Source organism: Parasteatoda tepidariorum, chromosome 9 (genome assembly GCF_043381705.1).
Source record: "Parasteatoda tepidariorum isolate YZ-2023 chromosome 9, CAS_Ptep_4.0, whole genome shotgun sequence".
NCBI classification, from domain to species: Eukaryota; Metazoa; Arthropoda; class Arachnida; order Araneae; family Theridiidae; genus Parasteatoda; species Parasteatoda tepidariorum.
In genome coordinates, this window is record NC_092212.1 from 41,761,320 (window position 1) to 41,782,064 (window position 20,745).

The 20,745-nt window shown below is 30.9% G+C and overlaps 1 protein-coding gene across 1 annotated transcript; it reads right to left on the bottom strand.

Moving 5' to 3' along the window:
• Positions 1–808: 808 nt before the first annotated feature.
• LOC107438451 (reticulon-3) lies at positions 809–18,851 on the bottom strand. Its single transcript, XM_016050751.4, has 8 exons — positions 17,642–18,851; positions 17,009–17,044; positions 13,392–13,599; positions 11,349–11,487; positions 11,193–11,262; positions 10,213–10,259; positions 5,951–6,009; positions 809–1,443 (listed from the first exon to the last, which is right to left on the bottom strand). Exons 1-8 carry the CDS (start codon positions 18,387–18,389, stop codon positions 1,398–1,400), a joined length of 1,353 nt encoding a protein of 450 aa, XP_015906237.1. The 5' UTR covers positions 18,390–18,851; the 3' UTR covers positions 809–1,397.
• Positions 18,852–20,745: the final 1,894 nt, after the last annotated feature.

Below are 20,745 nucleotides of genomic sequence, written 5' to 3' on the forward strand. Positions count from 1 at the left end.
TAAAAACAAAACCATTTCTAATTGAGGGAGAAACAAATGCTTAACCCACTGACGGTTCTGTACGTAAAAAGTCGCATTTTAACCTGCAGTCTTCTCTGCATAGCAAAACCGGTTTTCCCATGTTAATGGATAGGGGAACTGTGTGTAGGGAGGGGAGAAACATTCTCCCAATTTTGCCCATTTCCTTAACCGCCAGTGGGTTAAAGTAACTCCCTCAGTACCCCGATGGTTTTGCATAGAAGTCCAGGAAAAAAACATGCAATATAAATAACAAATTAAGAAAAGAAACTCAAAAAAAATCATCAGAAAAATAAAAACTCACATATTCACAGGTTAGACATCAATTTCTCAAGCAAGCCGAATTAAAAGAAAAAACTAAAACCTAAAGAAAACAACGCCCTTTATTACAATGCGCAAATGAAGAAAAAAAATTGAAAAATGTCAAGAGAAAGAAATACGCAATAAATTAAGTCTTAACTGAGCAGCCCCAGTTATGCATTCTATTAATTTATTACGTATTTCTTTCTCTTGACAATTTTCAATTTTTTTTCTTCATTTGCGCATTGTAATAGAGGGCGGTGTTTTCTTTAGGTTTTAGCCGGCAGCCTCTGAAGACGTCGGCTTCGGTGGTCATATTTTCATTTTTATTTCCTTCATTTTCTTTTTCTTTATTAATTTTTTAACATATTTATAACTTCACTATTTTTTTTTCAATTCAAAACATTTTGGAAAAAGAAAAAAAAATTGGTGTTATACTTAGTTGCATGATTCCCATGTTCAAATCAAAATTAATGAAGAAAAAACAATCTTAAGTGTATAACAAGCCAACTTTATTGATTAAGGAATACTACAATAAGCTTTAACATGCTTAGACAAAAATTTGAATTAACATTTAACAAGCTGAGTTATTTATTCTTCAAGAAACTGCAACAAATTTATTCAATAAGAAACGAGCTTAAATGTGTTCAGAGAGATGAAAAAACCCTGAAGTACATATTTTACAAAAAAAAAATTAACACATAAATCACAACTGGATGAGTATCACAATCATAAATCACTAATGTTGAAAACTTGACAACAGGGGGTACCTACATGGATAAGCATCATAAATTGAGTTACAAACAGCATATACACTAATTTATAAATTTTTTTTTGTTGACATTTACAAAAAAATTACAATATATTTCATGAGTAGTGGACTTTTATATTTGTGCAAAGAAATATCTTGAAATAAAAAGAAAAAAAAAAGTGTTTTTGATATCTATCTACGAAAGTGGCTAGTTACAACACTTTGTTAAAGCATGGTTCTTTGCAATAAGTACATGGCATGCAAGTCTTTTTCTTTTTTCAGCCTCAATTATAAAAAAAGAAGTAATGAAGAAGGAATGGTAAAAACTTTACTGATCTTTCTTCTTCTTGCCCAATGGCATTTTGGCATTTACCCTAAAAAAGAAGCAAAACATTAAACACTAATAATAATTTTTAAAAAGTAACAAATTGAAGTACAAAATAAATACTAAGTAAAAAACTTAAGTGAAACATTAACTCGAGATAACCAAACTTAAATCTGTGCCAAGCCGTGACTAATCATTTTACTTATGGTCAAATGTATTTTTCCTTTATTTATTTCAAACAAATAAATGTAACTTAAAAGAGTATAAAATTTCTGTAAAAACAATAGAAATATGGTAAAAAGTTTAGTGTTTTTTTAACTAACATTACAGTTTTTTAAGCACGTATATGAACGAAAATCGATGTTTGATATTACAAATGCATGAATAAGAATCGCGATATTGGAAGATACCGGAGCAGTTCCAAATACTCAAAATGGCGAAAATCCACCAAACCAAAAGAATCAAATTGGCAGAAAAATGTATGTAAATGTCTCGTTAACGGGATTTAGAAAAAGCTTCAAGTTTTGTAGGATTACAAGTTTTTGATTCGCGGAACTTTGTGAACCAATGGTCTTGAAATACGCAGAATTCCACATTATTCGTGCAAAAAACAGCATTCTAGTTTTTAGACCCGGAAGATACGAAAAACCCTGAATTCCGGGGTAAAGCCAGAATACAATCACCCCTGGGAAAAATCTAGACTTTGCAAAACTGGCACAGGTGGGTAGTCTATTAGACCAGTGGTTCTTTAACCCACTGGCAGTTCAGCAAAAGGGCAAGATTGGGAGAATGTTTCTCCCTGATACACTATTTCCCTATCTAATAAAACAGAAAAACCAGTTATGCTATGCAGTGAAGACTGCAAGTTAAAATATGACTTTTTACGTGCAGAATCGTCAGTGGTTTAAAGTGATTGCGTGAAAGGTTAAAGGCCTTTTGCGAGATATAACCGTCCAGCCAGTTCAGGTCTTCGCACTATCCCATTAATAAACAGCCAGTTTCTTTTTTTTTTTCAGATCAAAAAAATTACAAATGCTTTCCTCTCTTAAACATATTCCTCAGAGAAAATAAGTTGCAAGTAACCACAGATTTAGGAAAAAACGTAAGTTAACATTTATCGAATATCCAAAGTACTCTGAAAGAATGTTTCTGAAAAGATTCATAGGACATCAATTAGGTACAGAATCCATTCGCAAATTGAACGAATGCATCAATGTGGCAGAGTTAGAGGATTAGACACATAATATATGCTTAAATCAGTACTAAAGCGATTTTTGGATTGGACTGAAGGATAAATATTCTGCAACAGCCGAGGAGCCTATTAGAACTCTACTTCCCTCGACTTATCAATGTGAAACTGGTTTTTCAACACATGCATACACCAAAACAAATTCCAAAGTAAATTAAATGTTGCTACAGATCTGCAAATTCAGCGGCTAGTAAAAGCAAATTTTAAAAATATTATTGATAAATCAATGAAAAAATTTAATTTTTACATTAAGTATTTTTAATTTGACCAGTAGTCTTTCGTTAATTAATATGTTCCCAGATGATAATGTAATAATTTCTCTGGTTTAAAGGTAGACAGGATAATGTTCACAATTGCAAATATATGATTAATAATATATAAATAAATGATTACAATTATAAGAAATATTATACATATTTTAAATTAATAATAAATAAATGATTACAATTTTGCTAATGGATTTTAATTAAAAAGTTGGGTTAGGCCAAAAGAACGTTTATAATTCAGGATTCCGAATAAAAAAAAAATAAAATAAATGGGAACTACTGTATTAGACTAATACAGTAGAACTCCAATTATCCGAACTCCAACTATCTGAATCGCCGATTATCCAAATCGCTTTCAGAATTCCTATGGAAATATGAAAATATAGTAAAAAGATAAGTTTCTCTTTTTTTTATATGAATAAAATAAAATTTTAGTAAAGCCAAGGAAAGATTTATGCAGAGAAAGTTTACAGGATAGGACAAAGATTTGTGGAAAAGCTAAGATCTTAGCTGAAAAGCTGGACTATTTATCTTTCAAAGCAAGTAACTGCTGGCTAAGGAATTTTAAGTCTAGGCACGGCATTCGTGAACTAGATTTAAGTGGTGAAGGTTATCTGCAGACTCCAAAGCTGCTGACGAGTTTGTTGAAAAATGTAAAGTTATAGCAGCCTCTTACGATTCAGACTTCTTATACAACGCCCATGAGACTGGTCTAATATGGAAAGCTTTACCCTCTAAAAGAGAGTGCAGTGCTCCAGGGCATAAAGCTAGTAAAGACCGTGTTACTGTGCTTAACTGCGCGAACTCAACTGGGAGCCATAAAATACCCCTTCTGTTAATAGGGAAGTCAAAACGACCAAGAGCATTTAAATATGTCAAAAAACTTCCCTTATTTTATAAAAACCATTGTAAAGCTTGGATGACTGCAGCACTGTTTACAGGGTGGTATGATGAAAATTTCATTCCTGAAGTGAAAAAACTCCAAAAATCTGTTGGAAAAGAAGGAAGTCCTGTGCTTTTGATTGTTGATAATGCACCAACTCATCCCACAGAAGAATTGTTGGAAAGAGGAAATGGCCAATTTAAAACAATCTTTTTGCCACCAAACGTAACAAGCTTGTTGCAACCAATGGACCAATCTGTTATTGAAACAATGAAGCATTTTTACCGAAGACAACTTTTAAGGAAGCTTTTAGTAGAGTGAAAGAATGAAGAAGGTGTGTTGGATAACCACAAAAAGATAAATTTGAAAGATTGCGCGTACATGGTTGCGGAAGCTTGGAATTTGGTTAAAGATGTCTCATAAGACGTGCATGGAACAAGTTAAAAGGCGTATCAACTAAAGAAGAGAAGGAAAAAGAGAAAAATAAGTTAAAGAAAGAAAAAAAAGGGAAGAGACAGAAGATGAGGATGCCCTATCTCTCGAGGAATTCAGAAACATATTTTTGAAAATTCCTGGATGTTCAGATGTCAGTGCTGAAGATATAGGAGAGTGGATGACGTGTGATTCACCAGACTGTGGATTTCAAATTTTAAATGATGATGAACTTATTGAATGTGTGATGGAGGAAAGTGTCGATGAAGAAGATGACCCTAATGCTGAAATTGAGGAAGACGCAGGGCCGTCAGCTAGTGAAGCATTTGCTGGCCTTGAAACTGCATTGAAGTTGATGGAGCACCAACCCGAGTGTGACCATATGCAACTTCTCACTATCAAACGGATGCGCGACTTAGCTGCCCGAAAACAGATGAAGACAGTTAAACAGCTTACTTTAACTGAGATGTTTAGCATGTAATAATTTTCATTTACTGCAAGGTATGTACACATTATTCATAAAAAGATCTCTTTCCTTAAAAACAGTTCTTTCCCTCATTTCCATTATACATACAGTAATTATTTAAAATAAGCATTTTTTAAAAAAAAAATCCAATTATCCGAATTTTTGATTATCCGAATGGGGTCCGGTCCCAATTGATTCGGATAATTGGAGTTCTACTGTATTTAGGTTTAAATACCAAAAAGAAAAAAATTTAAACTCAATGTCTAAACATTCATTAATATCTTCTTATACACCTAAAATTTCTTGATATAAAATTTGAAATATAATAAGCTTTAGGTTGCTATTACTATATTGAATAAATACAAAGCTAATACAAGGTATTTGATACATAGTGATTAAAAAATGTTCATCTAAGGATTAAAAAAAAATTTTAATATATAAGGCACAAAAAAGTAATAATTTCTGCTAATTCATTTCGTTTGAGAATAAAACAATATTTACAATTTTGCAATAAAATTCAATATTTTACCTTTCTTTCTTGTTAATTATGAAGACAATATAATTCTAATTTACTTTGACTAGAGCTGTAAGCTAGCAAAAATCACTGAAGATATCAACCAAAATCCTGATACAGTACAGAACCCGTTATCCGGAAATCAGAAAACCGGAAAACCAAAAAACCGGAACGAAATTCGATAAATTTAGCCGCTATTTTAAAAATAAAATTTTGTTTTCCTCATAAAATTTTAGGATTTTTCTTTCTTTTTTGAAAGATGTTTACCTTACCTTCATTTTAGAAATAATCATTAGTGTATTACTTCATCGTTCTTTCCTCTTTTTAAGATTATTTCTAAATATTTTTCTATTTTTAGTTGGGTTTAACAATAAAAAAACGGCTTTTTGTAACGATTCAGAAAACCGGAAAAATCAGTTATCCGGAATAGCGATGGTCCCGATCGTTCCGGCTAATCGGTTCCCAGCGGTATTATAATTTTTAAATAACTGAAAGCAAACACATTTTCTTTTAATTCCAACAATAGTCTAATACAAATCCTGTTAAAAATGTCTCCTCTACACATTCATTATATGTGTGAACAGTGAGAATCAACGTGCCTCCAAACAAGTGTAAACCAAATTTGATGTGAATCAACACCAAATTTGGTGAGAATTACATATTTCACAAAAAAACAAACAAACAATGAGTTTTATCGATGATTCCTTTAAGGAAAAATTAAGTAATAAAAATAGTTTAATTCTTACATTTCAATGACTTCTTTTCCCTTTGTGCAAACAAGTTCAGCATACATATCGATCTGGGCCTAAAATAAAAGGAAAACAATTATTAATTTATCAGAAATAGAATGTCATCACAATATAATTTTAGTTAAAATGTGACCATATTGCCTTTAATAGGAAAAAATTATCCTATAACTACAAAATGAGTTTAAAGTTATACACATCAAAGTATAACAGTACCGTATTTTTCGGCGAAAGCGCCGCTTCGTCGCAAGCGCCGCACCTCGATAAAAATGAAATTTANGATTTTTCTTTCTTTTTTGAAAGATGTTTACCTTACCATCATTTTGGAAATAATCATTAGTGTGTTACTTCATCGTTTTTTTCTTCTTTTTAAGATTATATCCAAAAAAATTTTTTTTCAGTTTGGTTTAATATTAAAAAAACGGCTTTTTGTAGCGATGCAGAAAACCGGAAAAAATCAGTTATCCGGAATAGCGATGGTCCCGATCATTCCGGATAATCGGTTCCCTACTGTACTAGTTTACGAGATAAAGGTGTATCAATTGCTATTTTAATTATGTCTAGGGCTTAAGAATTTAAAACTTGTTTTGTGTTTAAGTATTTCAAAAGGTGATTTACCGAATTTTCCATATAACGAACTTATTATCGGGATTTAGAGACTTCGTTAAATAGAGGTCCGACTGTGTCCGATATATATATATATAATATCCAAAAATTTGACCAAAGAAGTGCGACTTTTAAACTATGTGAATATAAATTCTGATGATTAATTTTAAACTTAACGACTATGAATCCTGATACGTGGATTATAAATCTTGTGAATATGAAACTCTATATTGGAGTTCAAAAGTACGAAAATACAATAAATCATGATGTCATTTTCAGATTGCGTAAATAAGAATTACCTACTATGCATTATTTTTATCAGTTAAATACGAAAATCGATCTTTGGTAATAAAATCACGATTTTTGAAAATGCATAAATACATATCACGATATTGGATTTTTAAATCTCGTAAATAAGAATAGCAATGTACGATATTTAAATCGCGTGAATAAGAATCGCAACTTTTAAATCAGGTAAATACGAAAATCGATGGTTGATATTAAAATCGCGTGAATAAGATCCAGATATTAGCAGATTCTGGGCTTGAGATTTCTAAAAGGCTTGTTTGTATTGTTTTCGTTTAGCCGTAATAAAAATGTTCAAAATTAATTGAATTGGCAAATAAATATGTTCACCGCTAATCCTCCGCTATTTTTTTATTATTTATTATTATTATTTCGTTTGTTTTTCGTCAATAAACAGGAAACAGCGGCTCCTGAATTACGAAAGTAGAAGCTATCTGGCGGGCGGAGGCAATAATACAGACAATCTTATTTTCTGTGCTTAAAAGTGTAGAAAATTACTAAAATAAGTAATAATGGCGAAGGGTTTGCAGCTACGTTGTTTGAATTTTTTGTTTATCTTTGAAAATCGGAAATAATTATTTTATTTTAACGACGGAATTTTCAGAAAATGCGGAATATTTATGAAATAAAATAAAAAACCGAAATTTTTAGAGAGAGTTTTTGATAAAAAAAAAAAAAAAAAAAGCAGAAAAATCTCATCCTTGAAGATACATACCTTCTATTTACTTAATTTTTTTTTTGCGATGTTTTTTTTAAAAATTATTTCATTTATTTATTTTCTTGCCGGTCGCTGCTAAGAATTGGCGATTGTTTTGCAGCAGATAGCGATACGGATGAATATTTCGTCGACTTCGTAATCAATTTTTTCAATAAAGTCCTTCTCTCAGAAAATTATTTAATCTTAAAAAATTTTTCTTCATAAATTTTTTTGCTATAAAAATTTTTTTCGTCGGAAGCGCCGCTGCATCGGAAGCGCCGCATGTAGGAAAAAAACACCTTTTTTTTCGAAAGCGCCGCGGCGCTTCCGCCGAAAAATACGGTAATTAGAAATACCAGCTTGAAAATTGACAAAAAGGGACAAATATAATTAATTGAAATAATAGCTTTTATTTTTAACAAAGATTTTGAAATGACTAAGAAAAGATTTTGTTACTTCTGCTAGCTTATTTTAATTAATATTTACTTGAGTTCAATAGCAAAGCCCAATGCATAACTGTTTTAAGAACACTTAAATGTGTGTAAATGAAATAAGCTGTTAAGTAACTAAACTTATATAAAGTAAAGCCTGAATTTCATGTTGATCTGGCATTTAAACATTACAGTTTGAGCAATATACATTGTATATTCTTGTGTATAAGTAGAGCTCTTATTTTTGATTTAGAGTTAACTAATTTTTAGTCTTACAGGTGTAGAAGTCAATGACTGGAAAAACCAAATATAAAAATTTCTACAATTAAAAAACATAAAAATTATTAGTCTACTAAATTCATTGAAACATTTTTAATAAATTATCTTAATTTACCTTATTCAAATTTCATTCTTAACACAATTAAAATGTTGTTTCTAAAAAAATCTTTTGTATGTGAGGAAAGTATGAGAGAGAAAATGCATAACTAATTATAATATATTAAAAATAGTTTTTGAAATGGTTAAATTGATAAAAAAAATCAATCATCTCTCATTGTTTACAATGGATTGATATATTACGAAGAAATTATTACTAAGAAGAAATTATTACTGATATATTACTAAGAATTTTTTTTTTTGCTAAGTAATAAAACAAGATGAACAGGGGCTTTCAGTCTTGTTGATTGACAAACTCAAAAGCATAAATCTACTGGTCAGGCTAGAGCTTTATTAGCATTTTCATTCCTTAGCTTATACTTTTCCAGCAACTGTGTTAGTTTGTCACAGGTCAGAGCTACCACCTTAAGGCCTGGTTTCTTATGACAGGACGCCGTCAGCTGGAAATCAGCGCTAACCTCTGATTGGTCCATTTGTGAGTTTGATAGTATACGTCATCGAACGCTCTTCTTGAACTACAATTGCCGTCCAACTCAACTACAGTTGGATTACAATGTGACGTTAACCACAGAAGCAATGGCGGACAACATCCAACAGCACATTGAAATCAGCGAAGATTTTGATTTTGACATTAAACATAGCTTCTTCATTAAACATAGCACTCACTTTTCATTTAACTCAGCTGTAATGTGTTTTTTCTTGGACAAAGTCATTATTTGTTCTCTAAAACACTGGTCGACAATAACAAAATCAATACAAATTCAAAATAAATATTTGTTTATGTTATTAACGCATGCGCAATGAGAGAATATGTCTGTGTTGGACCGACAGCTAACCCTGAGCTAACAAAAAGTATTTTTTTGGAGTCAGCTCTACGTCAACGTCCCGCTGACGTTCAGATAAGGCGCTTGTCCTACGAAACCAGACCTTTACTTGTCATACAAGAGAATTGGAGCACATTTTTATTTTAGTAAGTCACAATAGTTTATATTTAAGCATTAGTTATTGCCATCAAATTTAAGTACCTAAACTAGGTGGAGGGTAAAATACAGATACTTTTGCACTCTGTCTCATACATCCATCCCAAATATGAGTAGAGTTTACATTGGACTTCTGGTGAAGTCTTTCAGGTGGAGATCTCGTTACAGTAGGACAATGGAACCATTTCATGAGTTGCACATGCAACAGCTGATGGATCTTTACTACAATAGAAATTTTTTTTATCAAGATCTGGTTACTCAACCTATGCTTGGATGCAACACCTGATATTCTGACTAAAGACTTGTTCTGTGAATACTCAGAGCTAATCCAGGAATCTTTGAATGGTGTTTCATGAAATGTCAATTCTCCATCAAATGTTGTCTAGGTTTTTCACTGGATTAGAATACTTTCATTTATAATCACCAGCAGCTGATGTGAGCTTTGCTTTGTCAGTTAGGTTGTCACCTGTACAAACTCTCAGTACAGAAGAAATACTGCAATAATTGAACATTTAAAACCTACAATAAATTTTGTTGTAGTTTTCTCTTGATTACAGCCATTGTGTGAAATGTCTTTTGATACATAGTCATTCAAGCACAAAATCAATCACGAGTAGAAGCACAAAAAAAAAAAAAAAAAAAAAAATTNGGATCCCTCCAATATACAAAAAAAAAAATTTATACAAAAAATCACACATGAAAAATTTTTCGAAGTGAAAGTTCAACCTAAATATTGAGTTTATTTAACTAAATAAAACAAATCTATACAACATATAAAAATGTAAACTGTAATTTTTTTTAAAAAAGTAGTATTATTTAAGCACATAAAATTTTTCAGCAACTTACCTTGTTGGTTTCATACACTTTTGGCATTGTAAATGCTGATATAACAACTATAAAAAGGAAAAAATATATTCATTAGTTACACCTCAATCTTTAAAAGATATATTTCTACATTCTTTGTCATAAAAAAAAAATCATATTCAGTGTGAAATATTGGATTTATGTTATATGCATCGATTGATCTATTTTAACAAACCCTGAAGGGTAAACATCAGACAACTGAAATATGTTTTACTTTATATAATATTGTAAAAAAAAAGTTACTAGGCTAAATTTATTAAACAATAACTTGAAAATTTCAAAAAGCAATTTGGTTTGATAACTTCAGAGAAAATTGATTGGAAATAAAAACCCACTTTAAAAAACCCACTTCGCGAGTATAACGATTGTTTTTTTTTTTAAATGGACCCGATTCGAAGAAAACCCACTGGGATTTTCTGAGCTGGGTCAACCTTTGCAAACTCTGCTAGAATTAAACATAAAAACGATGTTAGAAAAATTGGAAAATTCAAATATTTTAATTTACCCCCCAACTTTTGTACAATTGTCCGTAAAATATTACATAAAGATGGTCTATTTGAGGAAAACCAAAAAAAAGTTCTTACTGCATTACTAACTAATTAGTTATCTAAAACCTACATCCCGAGAGAAAATTTGGAAGCATACTTTCAGCAGGAAAATCTACTTTAAAACAAGGCGAAAAACAGAATTTCTCCATAAGTACAATTATATTTGAAGTCTTAGATTCGCATGTAGTTCTTCTGCATTATTTGATTTACTGCAGGTGAATCCTTTTAAGTGTTTGTGGTACAAACATTGTTTCCATGCTATGCTGTTATTACATAATTGTTAATAGCTCCTATTAAGTAAGTCATTAACTACAGGTGTTTTTTTCTCTTGTCCCTTCAGCTATGACTAATCCAATTTTTAACACATAAACAAAGTCAAGTAACACCCAATTTTAAAAAATTAAAATAACTTACATATTATGATAAGTGTTAACCCATTGAACCAAGCACCGATGTATGTCATGCACCATGCAAGGACTCCAAGCTAAAAAGAGTAAAAAATAAATTAGATAAACCAAAGATAAAACTTATTACAAGATATAAAATCAATAAATTTTAGCAAAACTCTACCTTGATGGTATCAACAAGATCTTCCACAAGGATTAGGCTGCGTATTTTACCAGATACGCAGTTCAAATGATGAATAAGAACTTCCACAGTTTCACTTACTTTGTCCTGCGACAAAGTAATATCCATTTCCAAATAATCCCTGAAAATTTATTTGGAATTATTGGCATTGAATTAAAACAAAAACTATTAGTCATAAATGTTATGGATGTTTAAATTCTGTATGTAGGTAGAAAAACTTTTCATTCAAGTATTCTCAAGTTAGAGTTAATGGTTTATTAAAGATAAAATCAAAAGTTTCAACTGCTCTTTACAGCTCTTATATTTATAAGTAGACTAAGATACTAAACATTTTTGAGTAAAGGTTACTTTTGTTTGTTGAGTTTATTTAAAATATTTTTGTTGCGTTCACATAATTTTAGATTATGAAGACTTCAAATATATATTTCTTAACTTTTTTCCATATTATAAATCCATAAAAAAAATATTTGAAAAATATCATTTTAGCAATCTGTTTTCTGTTATAGCTTGCTTGTATATTCAATGATTTGCAATAGCAAAAAGTTTAACACTTTGAAACCTACAACATATTTTTGCAAGCTCTTAAAAGATATAAATATACAGTGAAACTGACTGTTATGGACACTCCTGGAAAAAGGACACCTCTCAATGCGGACACATTTTTAATTGCCAGTGAATCTTCTATGAATAAACCATTATGTAGGTTCTCCGCAAAGCGGACACTCCCGAAACCGGGCAGTCACCCGGCGCTGAAACGCTGTTTATCTCATCAAACTGGATACTATTTTCTCGAAATTTGAAGGAAAAAAACTTCTTATGCTTCATATTGCAAGAAAAAAATATACAGCTTTTCACCTTTAAAAGCATGTAAATATTTTGCCTTATCCTTAACTAAAAATATTGTTAAGCTATTTCACTACTAAAGAACCAATCATTCTCCAGTCACCTTGCAAAGAAAGAAGAGAAATTGATATTGTTCTCTCGGACAGCAGCACCTTTTGATCTTTTCATCTGAACAACACAGGTTAAAAGACCCCAGAAGCTGAAATGATATCTTAAATGCTTCTTCCACACTGAAAATTTCTTTCATTTTCTTATGAATTTGAAGACTATATTTAACCCAGCTGGGGTAAAAAAAGAGAACAGAAATGTAATCTTTGAGGTGTTTATATAAATGAAACATTTATTCAGACACTTGATAGATATATCACCCAACTTTAAAAGCAATTCTAATATATCTCTGAGAAAGTAGTTCTTCTCAGGCTCAATAGGCATCCTCCCAGATTAAAGAAGGGAAACGATTCTATTTGAATTTCCTACAACCATCCCGGGCCAGGTCCAAAGTGAGAGTTATTCAAATCCACAAGTAATAGTAAATATGATTTGTTTATTTTAAACCAAGGGAATACAATAAATTCTCCGGGGAGATTTCCGTATCATGATCCATAGCAGAATAATCGTCAAGTCTTGGCTACTTACTGGCAGTGGCCCTCGAGAAACTAAAAAAAAAAAAAACATCACAGAAAAGGACAAACTCAAAAGGTATAATTCTTAGCCACTCCAGGGCAAACATCTACATGCTTTTTCAAAAAATTTGCAAGTTTAAAATCTATTTGGCACCTTGGTGATTGTAGTTGGCGCGTCAGATCACGATACGGAAATATCCCCAATACTCCAATGAGACAACAAGTGACAAACTCAAAAGGTATAACTCGTAGCCACCCCCGGGCAAACATCTAAATGTTTTCTGTTTTTTTTTTTTAAATTTGCAAGTTTAAAATCTATTTGGCACCTTGGTGATTGTAGTTGGTGCGGTTGATCACAATGCGGAAATATCCCCACTATTCTAATGAGACAAATTTACTGTCTCTGGAAAAATATGCTTTTAATTAATATTTGGATTAAATTGTTATGAAATTTGTAAAAAACACTTGCATAAAAAAAAAAACACTTTTTTATTGTATTTGTAAAAAAACATCTTTATATGCATATATAATTAAATGACCCAAGAATAAGAAAAATTACTTGAAAGGATGTCCCTCATTAGACTTCTGGACTGCTTGAAGAATATTCTTATAGATACGAAAAGTAGTTGTAATAGTCAATAATGCCAAGGTCAAGTAGGCAGTAACACTAATAATAGAATAATACTTGAAAGACAACAGGAGTGTGAGTGAGATTGCAAGAGCAATTCCACTTTTTTTAGGATCCCTCCAATATACATATTGTGCAACTAGAATTAAAAAACAGGTTTACATTTACAATTTATTTCTTAAATAATTAATCTCAGAAATAGATGTTTAATGAAATATTTTAAAACTAAACAACTTTCCCTTTTCAACAATAGAGATTGTGAGGAGAGTTATCGAAAATGTCAACCCTCATCTATGAAAATGTACCCCATCACAGAATAGAGTTAACATGTGCCTAATATACTACTGAATTGGAATTATATTTTTTTGTAGTGGTAGATACACTACAGTACTCCCCCACCAGAATTATATCTGTGATAGAATTCAATGAACGGATACCACTAATTAATTCATTGCAGTTTTGTGAAAAGCCGGGAGAGCTGTATTAAGATCACAGTCATGGTCGCTCCAGTGTTGCCTATAGCAATCGAGTGTATACGTAGTACTTTGTGTGTGATCAAGACTGGGATGCAACAGCGGGAGGACAATGTCGCAGTCACAAGTAGAAAGTGAACTGTTCATTGTGGACCAACCATGAAAGTAGGAGTTTTCAAATCGTAGTGGTCGTTTCTGTCAAGGTAAGCATGTTCACATCAAAGTGAGATTTTTTGTCAAGGTAGGACTGTTCACATCACGATCGGGTCATCAATGTGGGGAGAGTTATCGACAATGTCAACCTTCATCTATGAAAAGGTACCCCACTACAGAATCGAGTTAACATGCTGTATATACTATTAATTAGAATCTATTAATTAGAATTATATTTTTTGTAGTGGTAGATACCCTACAGAGATTATATTAATTTTATAAGAGAACCATGAAATCAAATGCTAATTACTATCGTTTACCGATATTACCATTGTTAGGCGGGTGGATTGTTTCCTGGAGTAAAATACTTTAAAAAATTTAAATTAATAGAATCTCTTAATTTTAAAAAATTGTGCTTTTATAATATAATACTTTCAACATTAATATGTTCACAGATAAACCAATAAACATTTACGCAACACTAGAAAAAAAAATTTTAGTTTTCTTTCCAATTCCAATTTTATAATTTCAAACCATTTCTCTTAAAGTAGGGTGACCTGGGGTAATTCGTGATCAAAAAATGCAAACATCTATTTTGTGAAAAAACTATTCAAAATAGAATTTATATATTTACTGGAAGTTTGAGGCTATATGAGATGAGTGCTATGCCAACTTTTGTTTGAAAATCTAATTAGAATTTAAAAGATTTTAAATTTTTAGCGATCAGGAATTACCCCTGGTCTTGATCATTTGTGGGGAAATTACTGATCACCAGTTTTTATTGTAAAGGGGCTGTTTGAAAATAATTATATAATGGTAATTAACAAATACGACATCAATATAAAAAAATAAACCAAAACGATATGTTTAATCAGTTAATAAAACGATTTATTTAAAAGCAAGAAGAACGATTAACGCTTTAAATTTTCAAAAATCTTTGCATCGTGCCATACATTTTAGGCAATCAGTCAACTCATTCTCATATTCTTCTGAAATATAAGAGAGTTCCCAGATGGGTTACTTTTCCTGGATTATTTAACTTCATTAAGGGAAAGTGTAAAGTTAAGTAAGGTATGGCAGCAGCTCTCACACTGAAATTTTAATTTTAAATCATTAAAAGAATTTCACTAATTTTGTTTTTTAGAAGCTTAGTATCCATTTTAGGCTTATAATTTCTCACCATATTTATACTAGGCTAATTTATAAACTTAAAAATTATTCTAACGATGTACAAGCATAAAATTAAGATAGAAGCAAGGTAAGACAAACCAGAAATGGTGTAAATCAGAATACAGTCTTGTATACAGTTAAAAACAAATTTTGTTCAAAACAAAAATTCCACTTAATAAATATGAACTGTTATTTAAGAAAAGACAATTAGCTATTTATAAGCTATTTTATATACTATTTATAAGAAGAAATTACAATGATCAGGAATTATCCCAGTGATCAATAATTACCCCATCTGTAGGGGGCGACATTTGATATAATTTCCTATGATCAATTATAAAGTTTACAGTTGATGTGAAACAATTAAACAACAGCTTACACTACTTTTATATCAAAGAGAAAAAAAAGTAACTCAAAATATTTATTATTAAGAGAATGAGGGGGATCTTTGCAGAAATATGCACATTTTGAAACCCATCTTTGAAATGGAAAATACAGAAAGCAGTTCAAAAGATACTTATTTTGTTAGATTAAACAAAAAGTTATTATTAAGTAAATGTAGTTATACTTTAGTAAAGTGTTCAAGCATTCTTGTCCATGTCTCAAATTTAAAAAAAAAATAATTTTTTTTAAAATAAAACTTAGGTGATCATTATTTACCCCAGAAACAGAGTGATCATGAATTACCCCGGGTCACCCTACCAAAAAATAAGTAAATTCTACAAAATATTTAAACATTTCACTTTCACATTTACAATAAACGTATCTTTCAACCTTAAAACATAAATAGCAAGAGGCAGAGCTCATTCTAGGCAGAAAAAAGGGCAGGGTGCAAACGTTTAAAAAAAAGGGCATTATTATTCTAAAAGGGCAATAATTTCTTTCTATGGGCTTTTCACGTTCTATGAAAAAACATTGTCAATTAGTGAAAGAAATGTTTTTTTACTTTACTAACAGTAGCAAAGCAATCATATTTACTCATTTTTATTAATAAATTAACATATATATCGAGTTATTGAGCTAATTAACTTTGTAATTTATTTAAAATGCTTGCATAGATTAATAAAATAATAAATGTATGTTTTTAAGTGTCTGTAGTTATGATTTAATAATTAAATTGATTAATAATAATTATGATTTAATGATAGTGGAAGCAACTGCAAACTTTCTAAGACAAGTGCAACAAGGGGGTGTGATGGCTATTTTTCTTTTTCCATATAAATCTATGTATTGACAGCAATGACAAACTAAATAAAAATTGTTGAAAATTTAAGAAATCCATTGTACACTTTAGAGAAAAAATAAAGGATTGAGGAAAGAAAGGGTTTAGAGTCTATTACATCAGGGGCAACAGGGTGGATTCTTTTGACTAAAACGGCAACAGGGTGGATTCTGTTGACTAAAAGGGCAACAGGGTGCTGCGCCCTGTTTACCCTGCCTAGAATGAGCTCTGCAAGAGGTAGAGGTTTCAGATCAACTATAGTAACTTTCAGTCTTTATTTTGAAAAGTATCTTAAATACTTCACTTTGAACATCGCCTAAATATGTGCCATAATCAAAATTGAGATTGAAACTGATAAATTTAAAGAGAATTTAAATAATATTTATGAAACATAAATTCTCTGTCATTTTAAACTTATAAATGTTATTCAAGCTATAAAACATTTACAACTGCATGAAATTTTAATCAGTCAAAAAGTAATAAATATTTAATGCATAAGTTACAAATAATTCTAAGAGTAATAAACTCACCAACAGGATGTAATTTATCTGGATTGAACCATGCCCCTAAGAGGAAAAGATATCACAAAATAAGATTACGTATGCAAGAAGGAAAACTCATCATAAAAGAAAAATCTAATTTTAGTACAAAATGAACAAAGTCGTTAGCAAATTATACTATTTTAATTTAATTTTCTTCTCCATCTGAAATGAAATAACTAGTTTACATTATACAACGAAAAAATGCATGATGCAATAATAATTTTAAAAATAAATTCTTTCAATGAGCAAACTAAATTAAGCAAAAAAAATATCTAGACACGAGTACAAATGAACTTTGAAGCATTTTAATTACTTAATAATATTCAATAACTACCACACTAACAAAGGAAAGTAAACGGGAAAATATTTCACAAAAACCAGTCTTCTAGTTAAAATAGTTTCAGATTTATACATATTAAAGTACTTGAATAATGTAACGCAAATGATTAAACAAAGGTAAAGTAATGAATTAGTACGTGTATTCGTGTATGAACAAATTAATCAAAATTAGTCACGGGTTAGCTAAAACATGGCTGTAACGGAAAAATATCCAATATTAAGCAAAGGTAATATTTTCAAAGAGTAGAAATGAGATATTTAAAAGAATATTATTAAATTTACCTGGGGAATAAGGGCAAATACAGTCTTCGGAACTCTTTGTAGTACTTCCTACCTTTTCAGCCTCCATGGCGACCTCGGTTTTCTTCACCACAGCAGGTTGCGCAGCTGCCTGATACGCACCAAGTCCCGATTCGTAACTATCTGCGTATCTTTCAGTTTTTGAGTCTATTTTAGGCTCTTTAACTTCTAGAACGCTTTCAATATTTTTCGATTGCGGTATTTCTTCAAAATGATAAGCCGATTGCCTATCGTCGTGTAAACCAGCAATTAGATCCGATTTATCCTCTTCACTAACTGGTTGAAGACCTACTTTGTCGTCGTCAATCAATAAACTGTCGCCACCGCCAAAATGTTGTTGTTGTGGCGGTGATTCATACGCTGAATGGCGGATTGTATCTTCCACACCAGTATCGGCTTTAATATCTATTAATGACTGATCCTTATCAATGTTGACATAATCTAGTAAATTAGGGCTGGGTATAGATGGAGAAACCCCTCTAGAAGACTCCGATACTTCGTCTTCACTGCTTGTAACGAGAGGGCGTGTCGTGGAAATTAATCCAGATTGCAAATTACCGCTAAGATCATCGATTAAATCTTTTGTATGAATAGGGGAATCATTAGTGGCATTCAATGCGGATTCTAATGTTTCAAAATCATCCATATCCAATAATGGTTTATCATTTTTAAGTAAACCACTCTCAAAATCATCTTTGCCGGCGAATGATGCTGCATTAAACTCTTCCATTTCTTTTCGATATGACAGCGAATTCTATGCTTATTCTAACGACGGAAATGTTTCATAAAGATAAATAAGTGTGCAGTATTAGTCATCGAGTTCCAGAACACGTTTCCGTAGCTGTCACGGAATCATGAACATGCATGAGGTGACGTCAGACACCGCACTTGATCTGTCAACCAACAAAGACTACGAAACCGAAACTATGTGGGATAAAATTTTGAGTACCTTTCTTCTTCGTTTTTTACTGCAGTCATTATTTTATTATTTTGCTAAATATATTTATTCGCCGCAAGATAGATTTTTTATTTTAATTATATTTGTTTTAATCTGATGAATCTTCTCCAACACTAATTGCGAGTTATTTTAACGAGTAACTGATATTTTGAAATTTGGTTGGTTAGAACAGCTTGGAGTGATTGGAAAAGATTCTATTATTTAAAGAGATATATTTCGTTAAGCATGCCACTTGTCACTAGAAACTACATGGTGATTTTCCTTTTATTCTATTTAATACATTACTTTCTTGTCATTCCAATAAATTTAATTTCTAACAAATAAAACAAAGCAATCCAATGGCTGGAACTATCAAGAATCAAATCGTAGATCAGAAGCAGATGGAAGAGTAACTAAAGTAAAAGGTCACCAATTTTAAATTTATTTTGTCAAAAAAGTTAGAAAAATATCATACTCTGATTTTTACAAATACTTTTTTACGTGTACTAAATATTGTTGGAAGGGTGTCACGAGGGCCGCACTTTGCAATGGAAACCTTTAAAAAAAATTGCTTTTTGGATTTTATTTAAATCCAGGGGAAATTAATATATTTTCATTTCCTGTTAAAGGGAAAAGAATAATGAAAGGAAGAAACATAACGTGGGATGAGGTCTTTTTTCAAACAAGGGGTCACTAATTTGAAATGTATCCGGTAAAAAAGTATAATTCTGATATTTTAAAAAAAAAAAAAAATTAAAGGGCTTGGCACTGCCACCATTTTTATGACTCGCATATTTAATAGAAAATGCAAAATGACGCACCATAACTGAAGTCATCGCATTTCTAGGACTTTAAAAAATTCAAACGATATTTTTTTTTTAAATATTGACATTTGGTATTTTTGACAAATAAATAGATAAAAAAAATAGCTATAATCATATATATTTTGAGTTATTTTAGGAATTTTCAGATTTTTAACAATCCTTCTACTATTTTCTAAAGAGATATACACTTGTAAATTATATTTAAAGGATAAAGTACTTCATCTGTTTCTTTGCGTACTTTTTGCCAGGGCACCACAAGTCCCTGTTTCAGCGTTAATATTAAAAAAAATATTGTATATATAAATTAAATGCTATAAAAATAATTTTAGGTGATTTACTTTTAGCATTGAAAATAAAAAGCAATAATTTATGCCATAGTTTTAAACCATAAGGGCGAAAGTTTAAACCGAACCCCTGAAGCTGATGGGCTTTATAATTTTAGGACGCATGCACAAGAAAGCTGTTCAGATAGAACTCAAAAATAAAGTAAAAATGTAATACATTTAAGCAGCTTTCCTTTGACTGATTGTCTTGTGCAAGCTCTCTGAAAGCTGAGATCCGAATTTCTCTAATCAACAAGTTGGAAATATATATATATATATTTTGTTATTTAGAAAAATTAAATCATTCTGGGAAATTTGGAAATAAAATAATTGAAAGATAATTTAAGATAATAAACGAAACTAATAAATGTTGAATCCTCTTACTATAATTATTAATTATATCTCGCTATATTTAAAAAAAAAAAAAAATAGATACTGATGCCGTCGCTGATCCAGAAAATTTTAAATGCTTACGCTTTTTGCATTGACAATGCAAAACCTACTAGACAAAAAAATTATGAGTTTTTGCACATTTTTAAAGAATAGTTCAAAGAACATTTTAATGTGAAATTTCTATTGATGCATTTATTAGTTGTTAACATCAAATTTAATTTTTTTTATTGCGTTACGCAATTTAGTTCAGAGAAAACTATTAGTAAGAGAGCATCAGAAATCATAAGATAGTCCGAAAATGAGGAAGAACATAGGGCTTTACGAGCTTTTGATGTGAGGTACGGCAAAGGGTTGCTCCGGTTGAGGAAATATGAAACCAAAGATATTCAGTGGATGATGTTGCCACCCAGGTCTCCAAATCTGAGTCACAGCGAGCATGTTTGATATGATCGTTGCAGAAGATTTACAGCTCGGCAAAACCCACATTTGTCTACCTCGTCCCTCAAAAATTTTAACTTTCGGACATATATGTTCTCTGAGCATAATAAAAAAGACATCTTCTGAAATAACTTACGTAGTAATGATCGGACTTTTACAAATTAAGTGTTA

Excerpts from the sequence above, each read along its gene's own strand:
- LOC107438451 (XM_016050751.4), bottom strand. The coding sequence starts at position 18,389 with ATGGAAGAGTTTAATGCAGCATCATTCGCCGGCAAAGATGATTTTGAG. Across the intron at positions 11,488-13,391 it reads AATGAGGGACATCCTTTCAA|GGATTATTTGGAAATGGATA; the intron begins GTAATTTTTCTT and ends ATAAATTTTCAG. Across the intron at positions 1,444-5,950 it reads GGAAAAGAAGTCATTGAAAT|GGTAAATGCCAAAATGCCAT; the intron begins GTAAGAATTAAA and ends CTTCTTTTTTAG.